Below are 17,093 nucleotides of genomic sequence, written 5' to 3'. Positions count from 1 at the left end.
TTGCCTTAGAGAATTAAAGACAGGGGATTGTACTGTTTCTTCCACCTTCATTCTTCCCGTCTGCCCATTATTGCAGAAATCTGGACCTTAAGCGGTACGTGCCATTGAGCTGTAAGTAGAGGATTGCTTTTGTGGTAAAAATCATAATGTAACAGCCATGTGGGCAAGAAGGAAAAGCAAGGAGAGGGGATGGAAAAGAAAGAAAGAAAAACAATTTAGCATGGACAAGAAGAAAGGTGGAGTGGTTGAAACTGAGGAAAGAGGAAGAGGGCAAGCACGAAAAGTGATGTATTGCTCTTTAAAAAAAGCAGAAGTAAATTAGTCCATAAATGAAAAAGAGAGAAATGAAAAGAAAGGAAATACCCTAATACACAGTAGAGGCTTTGCCTACTACAGGGTGTCTTGTGGTTGTTAGAAGTAATTGCACATGTAAGAATTAATTTCAGAAATGATGGGAGTATCAGTAGCATTCATGTAGAGAAATTAATGTTTTATAAGACTTTCGTCTATACTTGCTTAGGGCTGCTGTAATCAATGTGATGTTAAAAGTACTGGTGACCATGTGAAATATGTTTATGCTGGGCTACATTTCTTTCTATGCATTGTAATTCCCAGGAAGAAAATTCCAGATGAACTTGCTTATTGAGACGAGGATCAAAAGGTTCTAGATATGTCGATTTCCAGTACATAAGAAAATCTATTCTGCTAACTTTCTAACGTGCTCTTGTTACTGTTACAAAATAAAATTTCTTCTTATATTCCCATGCTAAATTCAAGCAGCATGTGCTGGATGCTAGCTCCAATTAAAAGGTAGCTGCATTTTACTGTATTTTGGCATACTACGCAAGTTAGTATGGATATAAGTGCTCTGTCTGGTAAAGGAATTGCATGAACAAGGAAGTGAGAGCAATAAAGTAATTTCAAGAGATTGTTGGAATGAGGAAGTCTGTTCTCAGTTACTGCCATTAGATAAATAATATCCTTACCAGAAAAAATTAAACAAATATAAATATGTAAGTGAAAAAGCTTAAGGAAACCCTGCTAAAATTTTGAGAGCACATGGGAAGTTTTTGTAGTGAAATCTAAAGAAGTGGAAAAGAGAACTCTGAAGAATGAAAATGAGGGTGAATCTTTCTACCTGCTAGTAATCCTGCTAAATGTACAGTGATCAAACTTCCCAGCTGGTCAAACATGACAGTCACCACCGGGAATGAAAGGCACATGGTTAGAACATGTCCTAGTCACATCTGCTCAAAGTAAAGTGACATTACACAACTTGTAATAAACATACAGTCTAGTCTTGCTGCAATTTAAGCATATGCCTACCCTAAGTCACGTGAATAGTCTGAAGACGTGGAGATTACCTGTATGCTCAGATTCAGCTATTTACACTGATGTTTTCAGGATCAAAGCCTTAGCAATTTACTTCAATACATGTAACCGTTTTGCAAACAGAGGTTTTTTCTTGCTTGGGCTTATCTTAAAGTGCAGACTAATTATTTTCAACACATTTAATTCAGTCACTAGATTGGTAGTCGAGATCATTTTGTCTTATCATTCACTGATCAAGGGCATTAACATAATATTGCAAATATCTTCAAGGCTATTAAGGTTCAAGATTGTTGCAAGGAATTAAAACTGTCTGTGTTCACTGGCACAGAAGACACCTGAATCAGAAATCTTAATAGTTGCTTAGAGCAGCCTACTTGCCTGAAAAGTTAACTTGTTCATTTTCTGTCTCTTTATTAACAGGAAAGACTTGGTAGGAGTTTATAATCTGCCTCTATTTTCTTCCAGCTTGTTTTTGCAGGTGCAGATAGAGCACAGAAAAGATGGTTCATTATCTTTTTGTGCTCTCAGAGGCGAATTCTGTGAAGGCAACTAGTAATTTACATTTCTGCATCAACTAATATCCAGATAGTGTGTGAACTAGCACAAACCACAGCCATGGTGAATCTTTAGGGAGGATTTTTGCAAAAATCCTTACTTTCTAGAAAAGAATGTTAATGAGTTTCTTGTTTAGTAGAGAATTGGATATGGGAGCCCTGTCTGTTTCCTTCAGTATCAACAGTAGGGACCAGTTGTCTGTGGATTTGCCTAAACCTGGTTTTGAACCTGCTGGTATTGTCTGCCTTCACAACTTCAATCAGTTAAAATAAGGAACGTATCCTATAAGCCCATTTAGCCAAACTTCACACCAGCTTCTTGAGCAACATTTAACTTAAAATGCCTTGTATACCATCAAAAATAAAACTGGGGGAAGAGGTGCATTTGGCTTGGGCACTAGCAGCTTTCCTGGGACCCTGCAAGTTTACATGAGCCACTGAGGCTGGTAAAGGTACACTGGTAGCACCTTCTTGTGCTGTTGTAACAATTCTGCTGCAAAATACACGCCACTGATGTCATTAAAATACCGAGGGATGTAAATAATTCCATTAACTTCAGTGAGGCTATTCATATCAATAAGACCTTTCAGCACTCCGTGGCTAATGAAGGGTTCTGAGTTGCCGTGTCTCTCACTGAATCCAGTTAGAAATTGAATCTCTTGATACTCAGTTTAGCCAAGACTGAAGCATTATGAAGTTTGTATGTGAAACAACAGTCATAATGCTTTCTAAACACTGATGAACACATTTCCTATACCAGTGATTTTCATTTGAAAATCATGTTGAAGTGGAAAATAAAGGTATTGCCTGTCAAACTGAAGAAATTTGTCTTTTGGCCTATGATTTATTTTCTTTTGGTAGAACTCTTATCTGTGATTTGTCTCAGAAGCTAGAAGTATCTGATAATTCATTTAATCCAAAGATAAGAGGAAGTATGAAGGTGCCTTGTGCCGTGGCTCAATCACTGATTAAGCTTATAGTCTGGTATTTTGTAGATTAGTCATGTAGTGGAATGAGTGTGAAATATACTGAGTGTATTTTTGTTGATCAATTTCCTGGTCACACTCTTTTCTAATTACGTAGAGCAGCAGTTACTGAAAGTATTGCTGCTCGGTAGACATATTTTTGCCAATACAAATTATCTAAAATATTTGTATCATATCACTTTCTTTAATGTTTGGTAGTGTTTATATATTATGTTGATTTTTTTTTTTAATGCCAGTTATGAGTCTTATAGAACTAGTGAAAGCAGGTAGAAAGTCACTGCCGGACTGGACTGATAATCAGAGAGCATGATCAAGATTTTTCCAAAGACATGCCTAAAGGCATCCTCCAAGTTCAGAATTATGTGTGTTATTATTGTGCCTATCATCAATATATAGAACGGGAAAGGAAACATCTCTTCTCTAATTTGCTTTAGAAGTTCTACCATGGCTGTAAAAATGTGTCTATTGCTCGCTCTTTTTGTTTTACTGTTCTTCTCCTATTTTTCCTCCTTTTCCCCCATGTCTCTACTATAAATTACTGCTAATTTGTGTCACATTTTTTATGTGCCTTTTAGGTATTGGAGTTGGCATGCTGGTACGGGAATATGGCAAACTGTCTAACCTGGATAAATTCTACTTTTCCTTTCCTGGGGAAGTGCTGATGAGAATGCTCAAACTCATCATCCTGCCGTTAATCATATCAAGTATGATCACAGGTATGACTGGAAATGTACTGTTAGCTGATGAGATTATCATTGTGGTTTAGCTTTCTTTCTAAAAGAAATAACCTTTAAAAACAATTTGATGGAACTCTATAATGAAAAGTATAGATTGCATACATTTAGATTAAGCTTTTCTATATATAATAAGAATGGATTTGGAAGGATTAGCAGCATTATCTGGTAATTAAGTTATAAAGAGCTGTGAGATAATAACTTACCTGTTTATAGATTCTTGTATCTCTTTCTCCCTGTTTTCAGGAGTGGGTTAAACAGTTGCAAATTGCAAGCCCAAAGCTGCAACTGCATATTCTCAGGTACAGAGTTAACTATTGTAAGTAGTCTCATGCTGCCATTTCACAAGAAAGGGAGAGCTGATCTCATGGCTTACTGTCATAAAAAGAGGAGACTCTTCACCTACACTCCCCTGGTCTCAACAAACTCCTATGAGGTACCTTGTATGAGCTCTGGCATTTGCTGAATCCTTCTGTGAGTCCATTCAATTCACTGACCTGACAGGAAACTATAAATTAGGAGGAAAAAAAGAAAGTTTGGTATGCTTAGTTCAAAGGAGTTTTGGGGAAGTGCAAGAGAGTGGGGAGGGAGACTGTGTGGCCAGGAAGGGGTTATGGAAAGAAGAGCAAAGCTTCCCTCCTTTGGAAGAAGCAAGCAAGCCATTGGCTGGAACCCCGCCATGGCATGCTAGAATTTGTTAACAGCTCACCCAGTAGGAAAGATTTGGAAAGCTTTGCCAGAGCAAGCCCAAAACGAAGAACTGAATGTCAAATAGCATTTCGGGGGGGGGGGGGGGAAGGTAAAGAAAGGCAAACAAACTTGTCTTTATTCTTTAAGCCTTTACTGAGGGAACAAGGGTTGTGACTATTTTCTTTTAGCTTCCTACAATGAATCAGGACACATTTGTCACTATACTGTTCCCTTTCGTCTCCACAAAGCCTCTATTTTGGGAATGTATTCATGTCCAGGTGTTTGTTGTTTGGTTGGATGGTCATGGAAATACATCAGACAGTTGACTGCAGAGAAGGAGAGCATGTTGTGATCAGAAAATGAAAGGGGAATTTAGATCATGCTATGAAAGTGCTTTCAAGAATAGGATATTGAATACAAACTCCTAAGCTTCTCAAAGTTCATGGTGAAAAATATCACTAATTTCAGCAGCACGCCCCAAAGTGGGCCTGTGACAGGAAGAGCCTAAGAGAAGCTGCCAAGGCCTTTGGGGCATATCTGTAATGCAGGGTGACAGGAACCCAGTGTTAGAATTGAAATGGAGACTGTCAAGAGCTGCAAGATGGAGACATCCAGAAAGGGAAGCTGCAAGAGGCAGAGTGAGAAATAATGGCAGAAAATAGTCAAGGGCTGTGTCCAAAGGAATGAAGGGATATGAAACAGTTGTTAGTATGTAAAGGAGAGAAGAACAGAGAGAGGAATAAAAAGGGCTTGGCGTTTTAATTAATAGACAGGTCAGCAGCATTTTTATATAGAGGAGGAAATGAGACAGAAAGCAAAGGAAAACTGAACTCTACTTTTATCATATTGAACTTGAGTCTGTGACAGAAGATCCAGGAAAAGCTGCCAAGATAAGACTAATATATTTCTTGTTTTGAACAAGCTTTTATTTGTAAGTGAAGTTGGGCCTGTGTCTTCAGAAATAAATAATATCATTAGGATAACCATGATATGAATTATTTATTAAATGTATCCCTGTCCAGCACTTGCAAGGGGAAACAAGAATCATGCTGTTAAAAATATTATGCTGCTATTCAATGTTTAACATTCCAGTATGAATAAACTGCATTTGTAACTACTAACACAAGCTTGGATTTTAAAGATTGCAGATTACAGGAGTTAAATTCATCTACAGACATGAGAACGAGATGCTCTGATTCTGACCTTGGCATATCCAATTTACATAGAAAAGAAGGGCTTATTTTTTCTACACTTCTATGTAAGGTTTTTAGGCAAGAAAAAGGAAACAAGATTGATACAGAACAGAAGCTACTTCAATAGAATGTGAAGAGCTTTGCTGCTCTTGAAGACAAAAGCACTAGCTGCCTGTGTGCAAGTAATGCTGAAATGTGTGGCAAGCAAATGGACCAGGCATGTCCATGCATGATGGTTTTGACTGTTCACCTGCATCCTTTTTCAGGATGTTGATGAGATATTTTGCCTCTTGTGAAAGAAATACGGTAACCTTCCAAGCATCAGAAATGCACATTTGAATTGAATAAGTAGGCTTGTGTATAATCATAAAGCACACTAGTCATTTTTCCTCTTTCACACAGTCATACAGAATGGTGGAGGTTGGAAGGGACCTCTTGAGACCATCTAGTCCAACCTCCTCTGCTCAAGCAGGGTTAGCTAGAGCGGGTTGCCATGGACCATGTCCAGTCAGGTTTTTAATATCTTCAAGCACAGAGACTCCACAACTTCTCAGGGCAACTTGTTTGACCAGCCTCACAGTAAAACAGTATTTTCCTGTTCTGATGAAATTTCATGGGTTTTAATTTTTGCCTGTTGTCTCTTGTCTTGTGTCTGGGCACCACTGAGAAGAGTCTGGCTCTGACTTCTTCATTCCCACCCATCAGGTATTTATACATGTGAATAAGATCCCCCTGAGCCTTCTCTTCTCCAGGCTGACCAGTCCCAGCTCTCTCAGTCTCTCGTCATGTGAGAGATGCTCCAATCCCTTCATCATTTTTGTGGCTCTTTGCTGCACTCACTGCAGTAAGTCCGTCTCTTTCTTGTACTGGGGAACCCAGAACTGGACGCAGTACTCCAGGTGTGGCCTCACCAGTGGTGTGTTTAGGGAAAAGATCACCTCCCTCCACATGCTGGCAGTGCTCTTCATAATGCTGCCTAGGAGGCTGTTGGCTGCCTTTACTATGAGATGTTGGTGTCTTATTGTCAGCTTGTTGTCCAAGGTCCTTCTCTGCAGAGCTTTTCTCCAGCCAGTCAGCCTCCATCATGTACAGGTGCCTTGCATTATTCCTTCCCAGACGTAGAGCTTTGCATTTGTCCTTGCTGATTTTTATGAGATTTCTCTCAGACGAGTTCTCCAGCCCATCCAGGTACCTCTGAATGGCAGTATAACCATCTCATGTATCAGCCACTCCTCCCAGTTTTGTATCATCCGTGAACTTGCTGAGAGAGCACTCTGCCCCATCATTTGGGTCATTGATGAATAAGTTAAACAGTATTGGCCCCAGTATTGACCTCTGGGGTACACTAGTAGTGACTTGCCTCCAACTGGACTTGTGCTGCTGATCACAACCTTCTGGGCCTGGCCTTTCACCCGGTTCTCAGTTCACCTCACTGTACTGTTATCTAGCCTGTACTTTGTCAGTTTTTCTGTGCAGGTGTTATGGGAGACAGTGTCAAAAGCCTTACTAAAGTCAAGGTATACAACATGACTTCTTTGCAATTCTGAGTTTTAGCACCAAAGCAAAATTCACACTTTCAAAAAATACTGTAAAGAATAGAACAAGAATAGAACAAAATGAAAAATTTAAGGAGGATCCAGGATGTGTCTTCAGCTATGTCTGTAAACAAGACAGGCACCTCACCTTTAGTGGCAAGGGCACATCTCTCTGCATTTGGCTGTGAACCTTTCCTGGAATGAGACACAAAAGTATTTTCCTCAAAAGTAATCTCATTGTTATTGACTATACGCAGGACATACAAAGATAGCACCACAATCTGCATGCTGGCTGTCTGTGGTGGAACCAGATGCATTCTGAGTATGCCCACCTCCTCAGGATTTGCATATTATGCAGACCCCTATAGAGCTTATATCCAATGATCACAGCTGTCAGACCCGTGTACATGTTCACATGCTGAGTGGCAGACTCAGCCCCAATACATATGAAGTTACTGCAGTAAAACTAGTGACAACACATCAGCTGGGCCTGAATGACTGTCTTTTTAGTTCACAAACTAAGGGGATGCTCCTTAGCTCACCACGAGAGAAAGTTCAACATTAAGTCATGTTATTATGCCTTTGCTGCAGGTTGAGAGTGTGCACACGGACAATTGTAATGGCTCATTTGGTGCATAATCGTAACCAGACCATAGTGCTGGGTCCAAAGGCATCTAGGAAGTTTTGATGCCTACAGGAGGCAATTTTGTGAATGTATGTCATGTCAAAATACTGGATTTTGGTGACTAGTAACATTTTTGCACAAGAATCACCAAGATGTTATTGAAAATACAATCTGTAGTTTTCTTTTTTAAAGAAAACTGTCTTAAAAGGTAATGTCACATACTGAAAAGGATCAACTTACACATGTTTTTGAGACAGTGAGCTATGCACAAATGCACACTCCATGACCAGATCCCTGTCCATTTGGACATAATGATGTAAATCAAGCCCACAGCAAAGACAGTGATGGTGGGAATCACTCCTTGAGATTCCAGGAGTTTCTGCACAATTTAAACTATTAGTAATTTTAACTTGTTGGGGGAAATCCTGTCTTAGTGGAAAAACTCTCACTGACTTCTTCAATTACAGCAGAAACACACTTAGTCTGTTTTCAAATTGAAAAGGCAAAATTCTCCCTCTGGTTAAATGGAGGGCTTTGTAGAATGTGGTTTTCCTTCTCAAACCCAGTTCCTTAGAGTGTAAAAGAGTGAAGACATTGTTTATATACTTATTTTACGTAGTGTATGAGTTGCAATTTGTCAGATTTTTCCACTGACCTGCCTGGAGGCTGAACTGTAGCCTAGTAAAAAACTAATATAAGCACCAAGCATTTATTTGTTTGGAAAAATTTGAAAAGCGTGATTAGTGAGTCCTTGCTTTGGAGACCAAAGAGTCTGAGTAGTGCCATGCTCTTTTAAATTGTTCTTAGTCTACCTCAGAGCCAAATTTTAATTGTTCTCTTCTTCTCATAATTATTGTAATGGATGGCAGATGTAAGTTTAATTTACTCTGACCCATAAGCCCACTGCTGATAATTCAGCTCAAAATATCTAGCTCTTTTGGATCTCCATGAGATTTCTATGCCTCAAATTAGCTAATAGTACACTAATGCATCATTCATGTGAAGGAATTATTTGTATTTTCTGTTTCCTGCTGTAGTGGCATGGGAAAATTGAAAATGAAAATCAAAAACCTAGAGTGTTACTCAAGACCATTGCTATGATATCCAGAACTACACCTGTACTGAGTGTAATACTCCACACCCCAAATCCACTTCTTTGAAGTAATGATCTAAAAGAAGAAATGATTAGGCAAATACCAAAAATATATTATTTTTAGGTGTCTTGTAGGGAGAAAGAATTGAGAGGAATCTCTTGTGTGCTTCCTGGGAGTTTTGACACTTAAATCTAATCATCCTGGGAGTACTTAAAAGCCTATAAAATGTCTTTGAAAGTCTTGGAAATTCACAACTCTAATTTCGTTCAGAGAATGAAAATTCTCTAGGGTTGTGCAGTATGTTTCATCACATGTCTGCATACTGAGCAGACTAGTCCCCTTTAATCACTTTTAGCCTTCTTTTTCATGGACTGAGATTCACAGGGTATGTAACGGCAGTAAATGTTTGCAAATCTGTTTTCTGTCTGGATGCAACAGCACTTAGGCTGGAGACAGCCGTCCAGTTTCCTGAACAGTTGTTCCCCTGTACTTGGGTACAAGCTGGGGAAACTTACATGCCCAGCCTGGAGCTAACTAATCCACACACAGTGTCTGGCCTTCTTTCCTGCACATAAGTCCCATGTTAGTAGCTAGTGTCAGGACATCTGGATCTTAACCCAACACCCCCAGCCCTCCAGATACTACTGAAGTGCTGTGGCTCTGCTTCCCATCTCTCTTCAATCAGTCCATCTAAGCTGGGGTTGTTTCAGACTGCCTGTCTCATTGATTTTCAAACTACAAACCATGGACCGTGATGCAGAGGTCTTTCTTTAGAGCTAGAATGTTTTCTGTCAAAAACTTCCCCTGAAAGCTGGCATCACGTATCTGATAAATGACCTTTCTTTGATGATGTTTCCAGGGTTACCCATAAATGCCAGAAATCTTAGCTGTGTAGCGGTCATGTCTGTTCTGTTTTCTGCATCATGCTTTGGGTTAAAAGATGTGACATGTAACACAGCAGGTCCATGTCTCAGATCTCAATATTGATGACATGATTTTATCAGCTATTCATCATCTGTTTTAAGTTCTACAATAACCTCTCCCTCATTTCTTATCTTTTCTCCCTGACGAAGCATTAATAAAGCTTTTCCTTATGTTTCTGACCTTCCCTGCACTTCCAGTCTTTGCAGGCAGCTCCAAAGAGGCTAGAACAGATGCGTGGAATTTTTCTGGCTCATGAATTTGTGCAGGGTCAGCTATCAGGAACACCAAAATTCCTTAAAGCAGTTGGTGAGGTATTTGTAGGTTACACACAGCGTACCTCAGGAACAGTGAAAAAAAGACAGTATCAATTGCCTTTCTGAGGCCAGCTGTATGTGAGCTATAAATACAGTATCTGCCTTGCTGTGCGTCTGACAATGCTCCAACCGCTAGGTTTCCATGACTATAGAAATAAACTCCTCCTTTACTCCAGGGCCTGCTTTGATTACTGCTTCAGTACTGTCTGAAGCATCCTACCAGTTCCACCCTTCCCAGTACCAACTGCATACTCTTTTATTTGCACTTCTTGCTTGTAGTACAAAGATAATGATTCCACAACAAATCTGGCTTATTCTAGCTGACAATGGCCTATTACCACTACGTGAGAGAGAAAAATGCCCCAGTGAAGTACCTGGGCCATGTGACTCTTCCCATTTGCAGAGACCTTTGCTTTCACTGTGGAAAGAGGATGTTGAATCATGGCTGATGGATGGGTGTCTTGAATAGGTTATTTGTTCTTTTCCATTGTTCAAAATTAAAGTGTCAGTTTCCTACCTTGGATCTATGTTTGGGAAGTTACTAGTTTGCTTTATCACAATGCCACCGAGTTTGGTGAATGGAGACAAAATGTACAAATGGGAGGCAAAAGAGCTGGAATGCAATGAGAAAAAAAATCAAACTAGAGTATTAATCAGATTGTTCATATTTCTCATGTTTATCTTTGAAAGTCAGAACAGTTCAGACTTAAGCTTTTTTTGTCCACTATATTAGTAATTGAAGTTAAAACACTCTGAGGCTGTGCCTATGCTCAGGAATAGACCTGCCAGTTCCATTAGATATAAAACATCCACAGATTTAAAGTACTGTAAAGGAGCACAGCCAAGGAAATGGCGGGAGAACAAATCTATTTTGTTTCCTATAATGCAGGGCTTCCAAATCAATTTTCCTTTGGTATCACCATTCCTGAGGTGGCAGCTGCCTCAGCAGTTTCCATTTCTGCAAGTCCAAGAAACGCAGCTATTGAGAGATGCTCTGTGACTGAGGCATCCTTAACAGGCCCTGTGCATCACCAGCAGGCACACTAGTTTCCAGTCCTTGGGGAATCCCTGATATAGCTTAACATACTCAGAGACTGTCTCTTGAGATACCTGCATGTTCTTCGCTTGCTTTTCTATGTTTCTGAAGCCAAAAGAACGTCCAAGAAAGCAGGTCCATCGTATAATATTAGTAAACTAGTTATCTGGGCTCAGGCAGGAAACTCACCTTGTCCTTTTGTATCATGTGCATTGTGCAAAGGACAGAAAATGTTACACTATTGTTAATGAGTTTTGCCTTCGATTGTATTGAGGGATGCTGGAGGTCCTGTCCCTGCTGTCGATGTGCAGTCATTGAGGCAGGGAGGACTGCAGAGTCATGGGCTATTAATGGACAAGGCTTTGTGCCCATCCTCTTCAGATTACTTCTATCACAGTCATCTACTCCTTTCCCATCAATATCAGTTGACCTTATGCAACTGAGACAGCCCCTACATTATTTAAGGTTTTAAATTATAGTAATAAAACTTTGAAGTGCACTTCTGGTTCACGGAGCATGATTACCACCAGCTCTCAAGGGCAAAGAGCCCCAACACAACAGCCATTCTGCAGCATCGGCAGTCACTGCCTCCTGTCCCAGCCATATCACCGGGGGACTGCTGGTGGCATGACTGTGGATAGGTCTGAAGTGAGTTAGTGTCTTCTGCTCTTCTGTCCTGGAGCTCAGGACATAAACAAGAATTCCACTATATAAACCAGATTGCATTCACTTTTTTACTCCATTTCCCCGTGTGTGGACATCATGATAGATTAAAAAATGTAGTGTCATGTTAAAGTTTTCTGGAAGCTAAAACTTGTCCACCTATACGTTTTACCACCAGTAATTTTGAGGTAATTCAAGTACTTTCAGTACTTCAGGTTTTCTGTATTCACTCCATACATATTTCACCTGCAACAGTGCAGAGGCTATATTTTTGCTACATCCATGAATTGAATCTGATTTCTGTTATGAATCTTGCTAGCCTATCCATCCTGGCAGATTGAAGTGTCATCTTCCCTCCTTATAAGCTCTTATTATATTCCACCCAAGGAACATCATGTCTCCTGAAAAGGAATTAACTTGAGATTATATAACCTATAAGAGCTTTCTAGAGGAAAATTAAAATTTTCCTAAAAGTGATACTGTTTGCAAATAAGACCAATGGAAGGCAGCACTAATACCTTCTTTCTACGCATGTAGTCCAATAAGCTCTCTAGGGAAAGATCATAATACAATCCTGCAACGCTGATTGTGCCAACTGTGAACAGGGCAGCACAACAGTCCCTTAGGAAACTGATATCCCAGGTCAGAAATTGTTCTTTACATCTTACCTGAACTTCCTTCCATTTTATAATGATTTTGTCCCTTTCATTGCCATAAGCTATTCATCTCCTGTTTATTCCTTCCTTTCTATCTGGTATTTAGAAAGGTTCATAACAACTACTTTTTCAACCCCATCCTAAATCATCTAGGATATCCCCTTTCAGTATTTGGAATATTCTTTATAACTATTATTGCATTCCATGCTTTAGTCTGTTTTTTAAAAAAAGAAAAAAATCTTTATTCAATGCCTCTTCAAAGTTAGAAGACCAATATTTATCATGCTAATCCAGTGGTAGTCTCACTAGATCATGTAAGTAGGAAATGAGAATTTTCTGATTTAATTTTCTGATTTAATTTTTTTGTAGTATTTAAATAGCACTAACAGATGCTTATTCATTACCTGCATGTATCTATTGCTCTCCTCCCTACCTTCCCCCCACCCCCAATTTGCTGGTTTTTTTCAGTTCATTTGTAAGACATTCTTCTGTTGCATTTACACAACAGTACTAGTGGAATAACAATCATTTGCTCCAAAGAAGAGAGATTAATTAAATTTCTATCAAGTCTATTGAAAAGGTAATTGCTACAAGCTGTCATAGAAATCCTTTTCCTTTATGGTAAGTAACAATGAAATTTGGATAGACAGGATAACTGCTGTTACAGAGAGACTGACAGAATAGGAATGGAAGACTTCTAGTGACAAACACTAAAGACAGAGGTAGTGGGTCACCAAAAATCTCATTTGAGAGACTGCATATCGCAGTGTCTTTGAGGCTTCCATTTGGCATAACTTCTTCATTACCTGATCTTCTCAGCCAACATCTGACTCAACTGTCCTCCTAATGAGACTTAGCTATATATGTCATTCAGTTAGCTAGTGGAAGACTAGATACAAAAGATAATTCAGAGCACCATGACACAGTAAACAGGAGGAAAAAAATAAAATTATATGAGAGGCATATCAAGTGAAAAATGGTTGAGAATGATCTACAGGTAATAACAGCAGCGTCTGAGTCCTGTGTCTCAGATGAATAGTGAAGTCATGCATAGAATTGTGCTGTCTGAAGTCCTGAGTGTGGGTGGTATTTCAGTAGGCAGTTGTGAATTACTTGTTTGATCCTGACAGTCTTGTTCATGTGCAAGGGATGTGGTATTGCATTTCCTAGAGAATTCCGCAGAGCAAAGGGAAAAAGAGCAAAAGATTCACCGTTCAGCCCTTGGAAGGAAACAACAGTAATTCCTGTTGAACCTAATTTGTAAACGTAGATTTCAAGGAGAACATGAAGAAAATGAGCTTCAGGAGATTAATCACAGTCAGGGTAAACTTGTACTACAAGATCATTCCAACTCAAAGGACAGAATGGGAGAGAAAAGGCTCAGAGCCTGGAATGGGAAGAGGGAAAAATCACAGATGAGTCAAAGACGGCTTCAATAAAGTACAGGCTGTGAATTCACCAGTGTTACGGTGATTCCCCCTGCAGCAGTTATTGTCTGAAGTGTATACAGCATGGTTTTCCCTTCAAAAAGTGAGCATAGGCCAAGGACAAAAGGAAATACTGGGCCAAGGACAGAGGACAGCTGGCTTCGGTACTCTTTCTTGTTTTTCAGATGCCCTGAGAGGAGCATTCTTCACGCAGGCAATGAAGAGGTAGTGGTAGGATTGCCTTGCAAAAGCAGACATCCAAAGTGGATATAGCCACATCACCAAGAGACTGGATGGGTGAAGAAAGTTCAGATTAGTTAGTGAATTTGATATTTTTTCTATTCATACCCTTTCTGAGTCTCAGGGAGTGTGACTCCAGTGTGTATCCCTGTTTAGGAGGAATTGCTGTGAACTGATGAGCCACAAGAGAGATTGCATAGGTGATGCCAGGCACTTTGAGCACAAAGGTCTCTCCAAACCTGACTTGAATGGTCCCAGCTTCATAGGACAGCAGAGGGGACCTTTCCTTGCTGTGAAAAGGAAACTTTCCCACTTGTATCCATCACCCAACTATCAAAAAATGACAAAATTTACATGGAAATAGGATGAAATCTAATCTTATATGTGTGAGATTCCTTCCTTTCCTGGCAGTAGCTGATTAGAGCTGGCAGTAGCCCATGGAACAAGAACGCAAATTTGGATTCTCTTAAACACATAGAGGAATAAGAAAATAAGCAATAAGCTTGCTACACAAGTCATCACTGGAGCTAGAATTTGGTGTTCAGTTCCTCAAGCAAAAATCATGTGTCACTTCTGAAGATATTAGACAAATACTGTTTTAGTATTAGTAGTGTTTTCCATTGCAAGTAGAAGAAAAGTATGGCAACTAATTCAAAATTGTCAGTTGCCTCTAAGAAAGATTGCTGTTACAACTTGACCACCAGCTCTGTGATGATCAGAGGATTAAATGAGAACGGTCAGTACGAGGTAAATGACATTCCAAAAAACAAATTAGAATGGAGAGTTCATACCACACAGTCAGATGCAGTTGAAATTTTGATACTGGTCATGTCTTAAATTAGAAACACTCCCAGTTCCATCTTTTAAAGCCAAGGAACTTCATGCATTTCAGACAGCTATCCATTTATCAAGGGCACCATGTCTGTGCTGCTTCATTCTTCTCCCCCCCCTCCCCCCCAGTATTTTTCGAAGAGTAAATCTTGTATTTTTGCAACAACATATAACATAGTGCAACCCTGGCAATAAAACAACACTACTATTTTTATGTAAAACATTGTGGTCCCCTTAGAAGGATTGCTTGCTGAAATTCTCTATATGCATTTTAAGATTCTCCTGTGTTTTTCTGTTTTCATATGTCTGTTGCAACATTCTGTAAAAAATTTTTAAATGGACCTGACTATCCTGGATGTCCGTCGTATCACCTCTGTGACTTAGTGACCGCACATAGCAGCCAGAAGAGCCAAGATGGAAGGGAAGAATGAAAACATGTACACCTGGGAGAAGCTGAGAATTCTTTCATGATTTCTCTAGCATCTGCAGAAATTCCTCAGTTAAAGCAATAATGCTGATGGCAGTTTGGAGCAGTTTTAGAACTGCATTTTGTTCTTGAATCAACATCTTAGTCATGGATAAGAAGGTGTAAAAGCCATAGCGTTCTACTCTTCAGGAACTTCTGTTGCTGTATTTTTGTTACAATGGTGAATAAGATATCAGAACCCTGAGAGACTTGTGTACAGTTGATGTGCACCATACTTCAGTTATTTCTCCTTAGAAATGTGACTAGCTCCTAAAACTAATCAGGAAAGCTACAACGTGGCTGGCAGTTGTGTGGACATGGAAGGCCCCTGAGCCAGACTCTTCCCTCTGGCTCTGAGTCACACTTAAGGAGAAGAGCCTGCCACCAGTGCTAGGAGCTGGCTAAGTGGCATCTATCTTTGTACAGAGAAAACTCACATCTTGATCATCAAGTGTAGCAGTGTTGGCAAAGGGAGGTAAACAGCCCATCCTTCTGCTGATTATGCTTAATGATCAATTTGTCGTGCAGATGAAGTGAGATGGTGGAAGAAACAGATCCTGTCAGCTTCCACTGATCTTCAGAAGTTTTGAGAACAGCTAAGAAGTACTGCAGGAGATGCACTTGATGATGACACCGAAATTTGTAGACCAGCAAAAAAAAATGCCATGGTATCTAGGCTTGATTGTTGCTGCTGAACAGAGTCAATCACAGCACCAAATTGTAGATGTAGTCTCTCGTGATGTATTGAAAAAGAACACGTATGGAAGCATAAATCCTTGTGCTCAGTTGGGACACCTCTGTAGAACAGTATGGCAAACTCTAAGGATGTAGGTGTTATCCCCCAGGGAACCAGTAAGATGATAATCACTGGAAGTCTGAAGAGACCCATGATTGTTTCCAGGCCTTAATTCAACCCTTTTCACTCCCACATCTCACAGGACCACAGGATTAATGAAGCACAGTGAACAACTCTAGAATTACAGTGTTATACTTTGTGCCAAAGCCATTTGGACACTTGTGCATTTTATAGGCCTCCAAAGTGAAGACTGATATAAACCACACAACAACACAGTGCAATGTCATCTTGTACAGAGAACATTTTGTTTACTTTTAATTACCTTGGGTACTGATTTGCTTGTTTCAGTTTAAAATATTTATCCCAACTGTACACATCTCAGAGGGAAAAAATATCTATAATTCATGGATCACACAGTTTCAGTTTTTGACCAGGGTTGGTACCTGTGGTACAGAGCAAGTGTTCTACCCCAGACAGTAGATCTCTCAAGTCTTGGTAATTTTTCTGTGATGATAGCAGCTGCAGTCAGTCACTTGGCTATCCACTCCATGCTGTATAAAAACGTAGATCTGTAACGGATTTTATTGTAAGGTTCCCAAATGTTGATACCAGCATAAAATTTCTATTTTATGTGCTAAGTGTAGGTCATTCTAACAGGCAGGAACAAAATAGGAGGAGGAGCTAATGGGGTAGTAACGTTTCAACATCTTTGAAGGTTTTATTAATGCACTGTAAGTGGTTCCCTCTCCTGCACTCCATTAAATAAAATGAAAAGATTAGTATTTATGAGTACTTGATTTTTTTACCTGACTTTATAGGTTGCTCCCCAGGAACTGCCATCAGCTCTTAAGTCTGTGTTAATGGCCAGCTTCAGAGAAAGATAAAAAAGCGTTATAATATCCAAATGCAGAATAATTTCACATCACAGAGGTTTCCGTCTAATCTAGTAGCTTGATATTGCTGTAACTGAAACAACTAGTTTCTTTATCTTTTGTGT

At 39.6% G+C, this 17,093-nt stretch overlaps 1 protein-coding gene across 1 annotated transcript in view; it reads left to right on the top strand.

The window, feature by feature from the left end:
* Positions 1-17,093, top strand: part of SLC1A1 (solute carrier family 1 member 1) — a 55,977-nt gene that overhangs the window by 12,598 nt on the left and 26,286 nt on the right. Inside the window, exon 2 of the mRNA XM_050912535.1 lies at positions 3,448-3,588. Within this exon, the coding sequence (XP_050768492.1) occupies positions 3,448-3,588 (141 nt within the window). The remainder of the gene's footprint in view (positions 1-3,447; positions 3,589-17,093) is intronic.

Source organism: Gymnogyps californianus, chromosome Z, assembly GCF_018139145.2.
Source record: "Gymnogyps californianus isolate 813 chromosome Z, ASM1813914v2, whole genome shotgun sequence".
Lineage (NCBI taxonomy): Eukaryota > Metazoa > Chordata > Aves > Accipitriformes > Cathartidae > Gymnogyps > Gymnogyps californianus.
The sequence above is the reverse complement of the archived record's forward strand: the minus strand, read 5'-3'. Positions and strand labels throughout refer to the sequence as shown.